The sequence below is a fragment of the Anomalospiza imberbis genome, chromosome Z (assembly GCF_031753505.1).
Source record: "Anomalospiza imberbis isolate Cuckoo-Finch-1a 21T00152 chromosome Z, ASM3175350v1, whole genome shotgun sequence".
Taxonomy (NCBI): domain Eukaryota; kingdom Metazoa; phylum Chordata; class Aves; order Passeriformes; family Viduidae; genus Anomalospiza; species Anomalospiza imberbis.
In genome coordinates, this window is record NC_089721.1 from 32,039,439 (window position 1) to 32,054,352 (window position 14,914).

Genomic DNA, 14,914 nt, shown 5'->3' on the forward strand with positions numbered 1-14,914 from the left:
GGAAGAGTGTGGCCAGCAGGTCGAGGGAGGTGATCCTCCCCCTCTGCTCAGCCCTAGTGAGGCCACACCTGGAGTGCTGTGTCCAGTTCTGGGCTCCTTAGCACAAGGGAGACAAGGAGCTACTGGAGAGGGTCCAGTGGAGAGCCACAAGGATGATCAGGGGTCTGAAGCTTCTCTCTCATGGGGAGAGACTCTGGGAGCTGGGACTGTTTGGTCTGGATAAGAGAAGACTGAGAGGAGATCTCATCAATACATAGAAATATCTCAAAGGTGGGTGTCAGGAGGATGGTGCCAGACTCTTTTCAGTGCTGCCCAGCAACTGTTTTAAGTACAGTGACCATGAACTAAAGCACAAGACATTCTACCTCAACATGAGGCAGAACTTCTTTACACTGAGGGTGGCAGAGCACTGGAACAGCTGCCTGGGGAGGCCATGGAGTCTCCCTCTCTGTAGAGAATCAAAATCTACCTGGACGCATTCTTGTGTCACCTGCTCTAGGTCACCCTGCTTTGGCAGGGGGCTTGGACTGGATCATCTTCAGGGGTCCTTGTCAACCCTAATGCCTGAAAGGGTGATTCTGTTATTAAGAATCTGGTATCTGAAGTATGGCATATAATCAGAGTGAGCAAAAGAATATCATTTTATGCATATAGAAGAAATTTTATGACAAGTTTATATCTATATTTATTTTAACTAAAGAAAGTTTGTGTGCATTTTCCTTGGATTATATTACAAAAATTTTGGTGGTGGTGGTGTAAATTTCTTCAGTGAATATCCTGTCTCTCTCAAATTATTCACAACAATCTAGGAAGATGCAGCTTCCTAAGTCTTTGCCCAGATTCCTTTTTCCCCGTCCCACACGTTTTCTCAGTGTCTTTCTCCCTGTCCCACACCTTAGCAATCTGCTGCTATCAATTACATACCTAAGAGAACTCCTCAGGCTGGGTCTGGAATTGGATACACTGTCAATTAGGCAGTACATATGTGCCAGTACCATTCAGAGACATAACCACCCATTGTGTCCTGTGTATGTACCTACAGCCAGGAGAACATGGTCCAATACATGTGAAAGGATGCTCATCCTAGCCCCACTGAAGACATAAAAAAGCATTTTAAATTGTGAGGACCTTCATTTTGGCTGCCGTATGAAACTTAATGCTGTTCTTAATTCTGCTGCCAGAACACAGAAAGGAAACAGAGAAATGTTAAGAGGAAAATGTAAATGAATGGAGAAAGAAATGGTGCAACAGAGGACTTGAAACACAGTTCATGATGAAGAGTAACTAAGGTTGGAGGTACAAAACTAAACAAACCTATTCCTTGTTCTTTCATCTCATACCTTGTTAAGAGACTCTTGGTTTCAGAATTAAAATTTTCCCATGAGACCTGTATGTGATCTGCTTCCATGAAACTCAGTAAAACAAAGACTACAGATGGCCTTCTTTGATAAGTACAACTATTGGAGAATGAACTGCATAGTGATAATTCATTAGTTCTGAGGTCTTCATATGGGGTCTGTGAAAGATATATCTGGATACAAGTTTGTCTACATTGGATGTGTTTTGAAAATTACAAGATATTGAATTGGACTGTATATATAAAATCCATTTAAATGATTTTATCATCAATAATGGTATGATGAGTCTATTTAGCTCAACAGAAGGCAAGTAATTCAAGCACTGCCCAAGAATTATTTTTAGACATCAACTAGCAGCATAGATAATGTTCATTAATGACTGAATAAATTCTAGCTTTGAAACAAATGAATAATCCCATTTTGCATTTGCATAGCACTCATCATCTATAGACCTGACAGTTTTTAAAGGATGGGCAAACATTCACAGTGACTATTTCTAGTGAAAACAGAATGTCCTGAATAAACTGCTACTATGAAGGCAAACTACAGCCTGCTTGGAAGATGCTGCTCCATATAGCTGTAAGATTTAATAACCAGAAAAGAGTGAAAACATGTTATGCTTATATAAAAGGGTAATCAGGCAGGACAACAAGTTTTTAGAAAAGAAACAACATTGGAGGTTTTTTTGTAGAATGTTGAGATTAAGTCTATTTGGAACATAATGATTATGTGCCCAGTCCAATGCCTGTAGTCAATTATTAGTCTATGCAGTCAATGTCACCACAAAGAAACTTACAAATGCCTGCTATTTTTAACTTCAGAATGACTATCTGAGCTTGCTGTCTGAGCTGAGATGCCTTCCTGTAATACATGCAGGCTCTTGCCTAAGCAGAGAGGCTGAGGAGAGACCTGCTACCTCTACATGGTTATATAGGCAACCACCTTCAAAACAGATTATGGTAGTATTTAGATACTGAACATATCATGCCCAGATGTACCATGTCCCATGTCTTACCAGCTTTGCCTCTTGGAAAGCAGCCACAGCATATTATTATAGGCATGAAGGAACAGTGTTAGACTTTCTTAGCAGAACCAGGCATGCTGCTTTTTGATCTCATCAGATCTTTGGTAACACCATCCTGACCCCAGGAATTAGAAATAGCTTGACCTAGAAGTGAAAAGAGCTCTTTTATCAGCCTTTGAGTTGCAGAGCAGCTTGCAGAGTGACTTGCTGACACCACTTTGCTTTAGTCTTCTGAAGTCTTCTACCCTTCTGTAAATAATAATTTGTGCATTTACATCTGAAGGTCTCAAAGGCCTCTCTTCTTGCTGTATGTTACAGGACAGAACGGTATGTACCAGGAGTGGATTCTGATCTTGAAGAGGTTTTTTGATTGCCAATGCCCTACAATGTAACACTAGCAGCAAAACATCTCTACATATATGTCAATACAAAGATTTCTATACATTCCTTGCTAACAGTTACTCTGCAAGAATAATCCAGGCCAGTTTAGTTTACATAATCTGGGAAGCCAAATCTTTCCAGTTCTACAATTTACTTAATTTTTATCTGTGCATTATCAGGATATCCCTAGATGATCTGCAAATACAAATCTTGCTTCAAAAAGCCAAATTTCATGTTTGGAAGGCATTGCCAAATGTGTTAGATTCTATGCATCAACATAACACAATATAATACAATATAATACAATACAGTACAATATAATACATAGGTCTGAATATCGGCCCAGTCTTTGGGCTCTGCAGCAACTAAAACATAAAGGAAAAGAAGAAAAACTCAAAATTTAATGTTCTTGTCATTGCTGAATAGTTTTGAGTGACTGTTACCAGTACATATCAGATACAAGGTATTTTAGCTACAAAAGTCAACTGCTTCAGTTCAAATTATTGGCGAACACGAATATGATTAAAAGTGCAGGTCTAGGCAAGAAATTAATGCCCTGAAAATTAAAGTCAAGTAATATCATACATCTAGTACACACAATTTTTCAAGAATACACACTTTAGAGTCTACTGATAGAGTTTCGTAGAAACAGGAATGTGAAGATTAATGTACCTAAATGGCAAATTATCTGAAGCAGAATTTATTTTTTGTATTTTGATATTAGGATCACTGTTTGCAATGTTTATTGCAAATAACTTTTTCTTCTCCCAAAACTTTTCTCTATATGCTGTTCTAGTAGATTATTTTTTCTTACATGTTGCATAAAATGATAATTATGCAAAAGACGTCTCTGTTTTAAGGTCTAGTAGTCTTTAGGTATTTCTGTTGAGACTTTGATAGCTAGAATCATAAATATCTATTTTTAACATGTTTTATTTAAATATTCATTTATCATTATCACTTTATAGGATGTCTGGAATGGCTTTGGTGCCTGAACAGGATGTGGCACTGTAAGATAATCTTTGAAAACCCAGGAAGCAGAGTTTCTTCACCTTGAGCCTTTCTGCTCTGTGGTGGTGACATGTCTGCACTCCAGCTGCAAACCTGCTGTGAGGAAGATGAAGACAGGGCTAGTGCTTCCTGACTGATTCCTCTGACTGTCTGAGCAGCAGTCTGTTAGTCATGCAGTCAGGTTATATCCCAAATCTGAAAGTCCAAAGTTAGACTTAACTTTTGAAAACACAGTCTCCAGATTGAGCTTACTGTTTCAGCAAACTTTAATCAGCTTGCCTTTTCCTATTGTAATGAAATAACACTGTCCCTGTTTTGACAGTCTCCGGCTGTATGGAATGGAAAGTCAAAATAAACAATGGAGACCATGCTGAACATTCTAATACACAACCTTAAATGTTTACTTAATTCCTCAGCCTAAACTAGACACCTTATCCAAACATTTCCTCCTGTTGACTCCTTCTGTCCTCCACAACATCCTGAGTTACTAGATTTTAGATAGGAGCTTCTAATACACATAACTCAGATTGAAAGCAGAGTTTCATTAGCACAGACTTCCCTATCATAATTGTAATCTACAGTAAATGAATGCAATTAGCCCCACCAGGGTCTCCCCCGAGCCCTCCTCTCCTATGCCATAATCTCTTCTTGTATAAAGCTAGCATACTACATTCACTGCGATAGCAGCAGGTCTACAGGGTAGCCCTTTCCAGGATCATGTCACTGCTTCTTCTTCAGATGTTAGTACTCTCATGTCTTGGAGCCACAGAGCTACAGAGAAATTCACAGCAAAAGAAAAGCAGAAGGTCATTTCAACATTTTCTCTACCTGAACAAAAATCTGTTTGAAAGCCAAAGTTCTCCTGAGCTGGTAAGCGAGAACCCAGTAGGAGTTGAAGAGACCCTGAGAGTACCAAGCTTTTTTGTATCAATTCCACAGACAGCATCTGGAAGTGAGAAGAAAGAGGATAAAAAAATGTCCAGATTCATACTTCCCAGTGCAGGACTCCATGCAGACCAAAATCTGAGAACCTGGGTTGCATCCAGAGTGACCTCTCCTGTGGAAAACGTCTCTCCACCCCATTATTCCAGCAAGAGAGAGTCTGAATTTCCCTACAGAAAAGATGCCAAGAAATTCTGGGACCATTTCATGTTAAAGAAAAATTCAGCATCTGAAGAGGTTGTCCTGCCAATCAAGACCAATGAAATGCACCAAGAAAACTGCAGAACCCTGCCTTTCGCCCAGGTAAGAACAAGCATCCAAGATCAACAAACACACCTTTCCCCAGGTCTCTTGTAATCAGCAACTAAAGGGACATGAGATATTCAAGTGGCTTAGTCAAAGGGCTTCAGAACACTTGCTTAAAAGTGACTGAAAGACTCTGATGAAAAGTTTAATCTGATTAGGCAACTAAACTGCAGCACTGGAAAGCCACAGACTTGATTTTTATAGAGTTATTTATTATTTTTATGCACAGATATTCAGACATGGTTTAAGCAGGCAGGAAATTGATAAGTAATTATTAATTCAATAAATATACATCTCAACTGTTTGTAGATCTGAATTATGATCTCTCTCTCTTTATATATGTATAAATATACATATGTATTTGTACACACACACACACACACACACACACACACACACGTGTGTGTGTGTGTGTGTGTGTGTGTGTGTGTGTATTTCCATATTCAGACTCTCAGGACAAGTATTTACAGCAAAAGCTGGTCGTTCTCTTAACCTAAGAAAGGACTGTTTTGTATTACTTAGAAAACTGATGCTTACGTCTAATACTGTGCTAAGAATTTCAGAGAACTGAAATTGTCGCATGCATAGATGTAGCCATTCTGTCAGATTGTAACATTAAGACAAGCAAACAATAAAGGTAAAAGTAATTGATTCCTTGTAAATCACCATCAATTCTCAGTGTTTCTGTAATCACAATCTGTCAAGGACCATGTCTTTTCACATCCAGAACTAAATTTATTTAACACAGACATATGTACATACAGATATTGTCTAGAAACCTGTACTATTTGTTCTGAGAAGAAATAAGTGCAGTAGCTTTTTTTTTTTTTTGCTCATGCCTTCTGGCAAATTCCATGGGCCATTTCTAAATCAGAAACATTAAACTGCTTTCTGTTCCAGGGTGTTACTCATAACAGCTGTGAGAAGGTGACAGTACAGAATAATCTGTGTTTTGGAAAATGTAGTTCTTTTCACGTTCCTGGTTCAGAAGATCATCTTTATACCTTTTGCTCTCGTTGCTTGCCCAGCAAGTTCTCCATGAAGCGCCTGGATCTCAACTGCACTGATTCTGTTCCAGTGGTCAAAGAAATAATGATTGTAGAAGAGTGTAAATGTGAAAGTCGGAAGATTGAAGACCCTGTGATTGGATCTCTACTGTCAGACTTGTATGAAAATGTACATGAGCACAATTAACTTGCGCAAAGTACCTCTTAATTGATCATAAGAATTTACAATGAAAAAATTCAAACAAGTTGTCATCACTCTAGTACAAAAAAACATTAAAAATGCAGACTTTCTACATGATCTCTGTTTCAACAATAACTTTACCTAAAGTGTAACAAAAGTTTCCTTGCAGCTGTTAAGGAAAATGAGGTGAAATTACTGGGCTTATGTGTAAAGGTCTTACTTTAACATGGGGAAACTTTAATAATTTTCCACCCTTCCTATCATTGTTTCTAGGCTTCTAGTAAACAAAGACTGAATTAACATGATTTATCTGTGCAAAACCCAAACGTTGACTTGCTTTCCTTGCCTTTGCTTGTGAGGAGTGCCAATATAGCTCTATTATCAACAAAGATGAGATTTTAGCCTGTTCCCTACAAAAACAGGTCTACTTTTACAGCAAGATAATGGCTGGAGAGTGTAAAATGTAAATGGACATGAGTTACATAGAAAGCTGTGACTAGTTAATGTCATACTGATTGATCTCAGTTGGAGTTCAGTTCTCATTGAAAACTAATATACTACACAATTTACACCAATAGATAATGGCACGGGGTATTTTACCATGGAAATCACTTGCTCTCTTTTCCACATGCCTGCATTCACTCTGTACCTTTATTTTTACTTAAAGTGATGAACTGTAAAAGGAGAAAAAAATAAAAATGCCATACTCCTACAGAAAACATCACAAATAAATACACTGTTGTTATTATTTAAATTCACTATTGTTTAAATTATTTAAAGACAATGCACATTTTCTAGTCTGATGAATATTTATATTGTCACTGAATCTAAGATAAAATTTAAACAATATTCTCAACTCTTAAACTAAAGTAGAAAAGGCATTTGTGTGACAGCAAATCTGAGAATGACTTTACCGTTATAGCAATGCCTTAACAACTTTACAGGAAAAGCTGAGAGAGCCCTGCTAGGAAGCACTGGAGTCTACTGCTAGGCAACACAGCACTAGTGACTATTAGCTGAACTGCTGGCTTTCTGGCTCTCTCCAGCTGCTTCTTCCTAGATTTCTCCGGCAGACCTGGCACACCAGATAGAGATCAGCTTCCAGCAGAAGAGTTCAGCATATCTATACGCTAGTTTTTTCAGTCCTCTGAAAATCTGCTCTCAGACCTGGGTCACTGTTAAACTGTCCAAGCTCTTTTTTAGGGTATTGGAAATCACTATTGACTTAGCTTATTCAAGGTCAAATTCAAGGGCTGGGGTAAATGATTCCTTGTATTTGAACTGCAATGGAATTAGAAGTATCTTAATGTTCTTTCAGAAAACATGTGCAGCATGGCTTTGGAGTCCAAGGCCCATGTTGAATATTTACTAAAAATTGCATCTGAATTATATTCTGATACTGGGTGTGAAGCTGTTTGCTTTTCAGGTCACTTGCAGTGAATGAACTAAAGATTAGTATATAGTTACCTTCCATTACATATAAACCTGTTTTTAAATAATAAAAATTGAGTACTAAAACTCAAGCAAGTCTTCTCTCCATTCTTTTATATGAAGCATTGATGTGAAAACTATATATGGCTGTTTATATGCTATATATGATGCCATTCCAAGTAACTAGCTATCAAGGTGCTATAATCCCTGTATTGTGTGTGAAAATTGGTGTATATTTTTAATCAAGCCTAAGAAAGAAAAGTACACACAGCATTGAAGTTCTCAACCTTTCTCTCTTTATTGATTATTTTTTTAATCTGAAAAAGCTAAGTGTTCTGAGATGTTTTACTCAGAATTTTTGACACATTTTAAAGCTGTCTGAATATATAAGAATGTTCATCCCGATTTTTTTTCCTGTTTTCTGAAATGCAACTATGTTTTTAGGTTTTCAGGCAATCACTTGAAGGTAGGACCTACATACATTCCCAATAAAATCACATCAATTAAAAAGAAAAATCTTTCAATCTTGTAATTTTGACAAAACTGATGAATATAGCATGAGTTTATCATGAGGATGTCTGAATCGAAGCTATATGGTGGACTGCATAGTATTTAGACTAATTTTTAAAGCTTCTTCTCTGTGCTGAAGCATTACTGCAAAGAAAGTTATTCATGTAAGGAGCTTGCAGGACAACATTCCTAGTGTGAATTTGCACAGCTTAAAAATAGGTGAAAAGAGGTAATGACAGCTGTTGTAATTGCTAATTAGATCAGTGCTGTAGGTTTTTTGTATGAATGTTTAATTAACCCAGCAATGACTGGTTGCATGTAATTAGCACAGTATTTTGCAAAATCAATCAATGTGTTAATTGGATCAGATTTCTCAGCGTGTAAAAAATTCAAATTAGGAATATGTTTTATCCAGGGCCTAAAGGGATTTTGCTCTCTGGGCATAATGATTGCCTCTACAACCAGAACACTATGGACTGAAAAGGTGAGGAGTCTGATCCATATCACTATATGGATGCTTTCAGTAGTAACATTATAGCAACAAAACCTAGTTGTGTCTGCTCAGAGCTTGCATGCGCTCTATAATGAAAGCTTTTCCAGTGCAGCTATGCTGACAATGTAAGTACTGCTAATGTGATCTCAGAGCACTTCTTGTGCAAACCTACTCACAGAAAAAGACTACAGTTGCAGAGCTCTCTGAAAATTCTAATCAATTCCAAAAGAGTTTCTACACTTCTGCCCTTTTATTTGTCCCACTGTCTCTTTTTCAAATGGGTGTGCTTTGTGTAGAAAATAACTGAAGTGCTGTTTTTTTTCCTACTGTTTTAGCAAAATAAATTTTCAATCCAGGCTACTCCTTTAAGTGTGGATTTGATGCAACCAGCTTTAATGTCTGTAAATACATCAAATACCAGGTTTACATCAAATTCTTTTTGAATTCTGCACAACCATATATTCCAGGGAAAAGTCTCTGAAGCTGCACTTCATGCTGTGCTTGGTACTGTTTTCACCACCTATGAAACATTCACAACTAACCCCATGGCTCTCAGCTGACTAGCTTTTACTGGCAGGTGGTGAAATTGTTTGTGGTGCTTTCTCCTAAATGTACTCACTTGCTCCTTGCTGCAAGAGCAAAACAAGACTCCTTACTCAGACAGAAGCTCTCTGCCAGCTGCATAATCATGTCTGGAATATGTTGAGTTGGAAGGGATCTCCAAGGATCATTGAGTCCAACTCCTGACCCTGCACAGGATATCCCCAAGAGTCACACCAGGTGCCTGAGAGTGTTGTCCAAACACCTCTGGAGCTGTCACACAGCTGCTGTGACCACTGCCCTGGGGAGCTGTTCCAGTGCCCAACCACCCTCCAGGAGAAGAAACTTTTCCTAATATCTAACCTCAACCTCCCCTCACACAGCTTCAGGCCATTCCCTTGGGTCCTGTCAATGGTTAACACAGAGAAGAGTGCCTACCCCTCCCCTTTCCTGCACAATGAAGTTGTTTTCCAAAATGCGGTCTCCCATTAGTCTCCTCAGTCAGGCTGAACAGACAAGTGACCTCAGCTGTTTCTCGTAAGGGATCCTTCCCTCCAAGACCCTTCACCATCTTCAGTGGCTTCTTTTGGGTGCTCTCTAATAACATAGTATCTTTCTTATGTTGAGGTGAACAAAACTGCCCCCAGCACTCAAAGTGAAGCTGTCCCAGCTCAGAGCAGAGCAGGACAACCTACTCCCTTGCCCAGCTGGTGATGCTGATACCCCCAAGACAGGGTTGGCCCTCCTGGCTGCCAGGGCACTGCTGACTCACGTTCAGCTTTTCACTGACCAGGACCCCCAGGTCCCTTTCCATGGCACTGCTTTCTCTTGTTGAACTTCATATGGTTGGTGATTGCCCAGACCCCTGATTTGTCAAGGCCTCTCTGCAGGGCCTCCCTGCCTTCAAGGGGACCAACTCCTCTTGGTTTTGTATCACTTGGGAATTTGGTTAGTATCCCTAACCATATTCAGTTGTGCATCCAAGTAATTCATGAAGATGTTGAAGAGTGAAGGGCCAAGGTTGGAACCCAACTAATGACAGGTCCCCAGTCCAATGTCACCCCATTCACTGTAACCCCTTGTGCCTGTGAGCCAGCTGCTCACCCATAACATAATGTGTTTATCCAGCTGTGGGCTGGACATTTTGTCCAGAAGGATCCTATGAGAGACAGCATCAGAAGCTTTACTGAAGCCTAAAAAGATTACATCAACTGTCTCTCCTTGATCACCTGTGTGTATTAACTTGTCATAAAAGGAAATCAGGTTTGACAAGCAGGACTGTCTCCTCGTGAAGCCATGCTGGCTGTGTCCAATGACTGTGTTGTCCTTCAAGTGTTTTTCAATACCTCCCAGAAAAATCACCATAACTTTACCAGGCACTGAAGTGAGACTGACACGTCCCTGCAGTTTCTGTCTTCTGCAAGATAAGTTCTTTGTCCTCCCCTTAAAAACCGGACAATGCTCTCCAGCTTCCAGTCAGCTGATACTGCTCTGGATTCCCAAGACCACTCAAAGATCATGGAGAGAGGCTTTGCAATGACATCAGCTAGCTCTGTGAGGATTCTCAGATGAATCCCATCTCATAGATTTGCAGGGATCCATCTAGAGCAGCAGATCCTGTGCAATGTACCCAGAAGTATGTGCTGTGCCAGATGGTGCATTTTTAAGGTGTGAAACTGGGGCTACTTTGGGTCCTCCATCAGACAGTTTACCAGTAGAAACAGGAAACACTGGTAATGAATTATAAATATTTTGCATTTTCTGTTGTACAAAACCTAACTCCTTGAATATCTGCAAAGTAACAACCAACTTCAGCTCACCTGAAATCATTCCCTGACAGCTGTGCGCACTCCTTCTGCTCAAGTGAGAAAGAATGGGGATGAAAAGACTCTATAGCTGGCCCAAATGCAAGAATATTGATAAAAAGGTTCACTATCCTCATTGAGAACAAAACTCTCCTGTTTAGAGCACCTCAGGCTCCATGGCATCAGCAAACTGCATTTTCACTTGAAAATTAAAAAATTAACCAGAAGCTAAATACTATTACTACTACTGCTACTATTAATGTTAATAATGATAATGGTAATAACAACAATAATTGCAATTATAAAAATAATAATGGTAATTACAACAATAGTAAATAAAAAATGTCAAGCCTGATGTTTCTCTAAGGGCTTTTCTGAGGCATTTTAATTTTTCCTGGTTTAACTGCTGCTTTTACCAGTCATTTAATCAGACATTCTGCTGATGGCTATAGCCCACAGTCAGAGTGTTCAAACTGAGCAGGCATGTACATAAGCTGCTTTCTGAACAAGGCTGTATCTGCTGAAGCTTTTTCAAACTCACCTCACTGCAGAGATGTGGAACATTCAAACAGTCTGTTGCCCTGCCTGGTGTTTAGACAGCAGCTCTTGGAGGAAGAGAGGCATCAGAAGAACCAATACTAGGACATCTGCAGCTGGACACTATCTGAACAGAACTCCTCACACCACTGAAGTGCCTAAGATGAAAATCAACTCCCTAAATCAGACTACTGCCTGGTTTACCTTAGTACCCCATTTAATATATCTGGGCTGCAGGAACAGGAGATTTCACCATGTTTACTATTGAGGCAGGCAGATTAGAAAACATACCTTGTATTTGATTTTTCTGGCTATTAAGTAAGAGAGAAAATGGAGCCTGAGACACAATTTCCTTTAACACCTAAGCCCCATCCTCAATATGTCACATGGTGACTTGTGGGCCACAAGAGCTTTTGTTTCAGTATGCTGTTTCATTGACACAGACTTTTTTCTTCATTATGCAGATCTTCATGACATCGAGAATTCTGCTCCCATTCTAGAGTTTACAAGTGTCTTCTCTGTATATCACCAAGGTTTACAAGAAAGTGAGTGATGCAGCACCGCTGCAGAAATGTGGTAGCAACAAATTTTAGAAGGACCCAAGAAACCGAATACTGCTGAGAAGGCTGACTTCTCAGCTCAGTATGTATCTGTGCACAGAAAATGTCCTTTCTGCATGTTGGTCAAGGGGCACAGTTGGGCTAAAAATGAATCCTGGAAAACAGACTCAAGAATCAAGGGGCTTGTAAGCTGTAAGAATCGTGGGAGTCACAGTGCACACCTCTCTCTTGCATGTGTTCCCCATAACAGAGCCTCAGCTGTTACTGCACATGGCTTGATTTTAGCAGGCTGATTTAATATTTACAGAGTGCCAATAAAATTTATAGGATGACAGCTGGTGGCTCCTGTGGTAATTTATAAACAGCAACAACAACACAACACAGACATCAGAAAATCCAAGAGGAATTCTATGCCATTGTGCAAAATTCAGTACTAAAGAAGGTCAATAATTTTGCAGACTTCTAATGATCTTTCTGTAATACATCCATATTGGATTTTATTTAAATCCATATTATGCAAAGCTAGGATTCCCATAGGTATGTTTTTTTCACACAGAATGTAGTTCAGCACAAAGACTCATTATCTATCTCTCTGGATTTGATATTCTGGCAAAAGAATCAGTTAATATCTCTAAGCCAAGACTTTTCAGTTGGGAAGTCCAGCACACAACTGCCTGCTTTTCCTCCTGCAATGTGCTTTCTCAAAAAAAAAATTAACAAAAGGGGAATGCTGTGCTATGACTAAGCCAGAAAAGACCACTGCCCTTGTTCCACAACCTATGTTTAAATCACATTCCTGAATAGAAAAAATATAACCTTCCTGGCAAGACTACAGGTCTAAAGACTGGCCATTATCTGTGTACCACTACAGAAAAACAAATGCTTGATTTTTAAATGGAAGATAATATTACTGACTGAGTCTTTTTCATTCCATATGAAACTTTCAATGATCATACTATTATTCTTTTCTTATACTTCCATTTTACTTCCCAAGAACGTGGTTTCCTTTTAATTTCTTGATTGTTTTGTTTTGGTTTTTTTTCCCCTTCAAAATTAATTCTACAAATCAGGGAACAGTTTTCACAGCTTATTAGGTCTTTAACATATAGACATAAATATATATATGAAATTTGTCATGGAATAGAGCCAGAGGCTGGTTTTTGTTATTTTAAAATATTTATAAAAGAACAATTTTTTTAGTTTTTATTTTCCCCTTAGTAGATATATTAACAATCCAATTAATAAGTCCATTATTTTCAGTGTTACCTGCTGCTATTGACATATATAGATTGTTCTGAAAGAACTGATCTTCCCTGATTTTCCTGGAACATGCTTCATTCTCCTTCCAGACAACCTCCAGTTTCCACTACAAAAATTTATATTCAGGTTAGAGCAACTTCAGATTGAAATGCTAACAATTGCCCTGTGTAATAGTGTTTTTTTGGTTGTTTTTGGGTTTGTTTTTGTTGTTGTTGGTGGTTTTTTTTCTTTTTTTTCTTTTTTTTCTTTTTTTTCTTTTTTTTTTTTTTTTTTTTTTTTTGTTGTTTTTCCCTCTAGAATAATCATGTTATGATTAAGTTTTAGGAAGAATATGACCAGTAATGAAGGTGAGTTTTCGGCACTGGTAGTCTTTACAACATTACTCTTCATCTATCATTGTGAAGGGAAACTGCTCCAGGGTAAAAGCCCATCAATTTGCAGCGGGAACTATGCCACTCAAACAGATGGGGTACATTTAGGTAGCCAAAAGATCATATATGTTCATCAGCAATGGGTGTTCGAGGCATGATTCCCAGCTGGGAACACTGAAAATTTTGTCTGTTACAAGCTGTCTGTGGCTCTTACCCAAAGGTAATCCCTTGCAGGTGTGAATTATCTTTTTCAAGTGAAGATTGGTTTCTGTGGACAGGTAAGGGTTCTATGCGATCAAGGGGCACAGAACAGCAGGCGACCTGCATGTCATAAAAATGTTCCAACTGGTCTGAGCTGATTGAGGGGAGAGGCAAGTATGCAAAGCACAGATTTTACAAGAGTAGTTCTTCATTCATGAGCATGAAGTGTCCCATTCAAATCAGGGCACACTGTGTTTAACAAATGGTTCTTATCCCTTTCATGCATTCATATACAACATGATTTGACCACTCACCACATAACCCACATTCATGCTGCTATTCTGGAAAACAGCAATAAATCTATGGTGTCACCATCCAGCTGATTCTTTCTTGATTTAGGTGTCCCTAGAGTTGGTCTTGCTACAGCCACCTATGCCAGATAACTGCAGGGTTTTGCCAGAGGTGTTGAAAGTACTGGGATTCTGATGTTATCTTCATAGTCCAGAGGCATTTTTCTTCTTCAATGGGTGGTTTTAAGATTCTGAGACAAGACAGAGGATAAGAGGTGGGGGTTGTCCTCCTCCTTGCAGTGAGCAGGGGCCTTTCACTTACCGTGAAACCATGGTTATATGGTATACAAGGTAAAGCAAGTCTCTCTTAAGGAAACTAATGTGAGTTTATTAATTTAATACAACTTCAAGCTATGAGGCCTAGCTGGGGCAGCTGCCAGATTTTCCTAGGAGCAGCCTGGAGACTGAGGCAGAAGCCTTGCCTATAGGGCTCAGTTTTGACGGGGATTTTAAAGAGACGCTGGAACAATGAAGTACGGAAAAGCGCTCATGCTGACTGAAGTCGGTGCTCGGGAACCGAGCAAGTGACAGCGAGCTGAAGCCCTGGCAAAATGCGGCTCATCGGCTACACGGCTTTCCCACTGGGCAGGGCAGACCACCCCTCTAGAGCGGCTCCTCCGCCGCTGCATGCGCTCACACCCTCGCC

At 39.3% G+C, this 14,914-nt stretch overlaps 1 protein-coding gene across 1 annotated transcript; it reads left to right on the forward strand.

Annotated features, from left to right (window-relative positions):
* Window positions 1-3,466: 3,466 nt before the first annotated feature.
* Window positions 3,467-6,335, forward strand: CER1 (cerberus 1, DAN family BMP antagonist). Its single transcript, XM_068175880.1, has 2 exons — window positions 3,467-5,019; window positions 5,923-6,335. The coding sequence occupies exons 1-2, from the start codon at window positions 4,492-4,494 to the stop codon at window positions 6,214-6,216; spliced, it is 822 nt and encodes a 273-aa protein (XP_068031981.1). The 5' UTR covers window positions 3,467-4,491; the 3' UTR covers window positions 6,217-6,335.
* The last annotated feature ends 8,579 nt before the right edge of the window (window positions 6,336-14,914 follow it).

Bases quoted from the DNA above. Each gene is read 5' to 3' on its own strand.
- CER1 (XM_068175880.1), top strand. From the start codon at position 4,492: ATGTCACTGCTTCTTCTTCAGATGTTAGTACTCTCATGTCTTGGAGCC. The intron at 5,020-5,922 runs GTAAGAACAAGC...TTTCTGTTCCAG, and splicing joins GAACCCTGCCTTTCGCCCAG to GGTGTTACTCATAACAGCTG.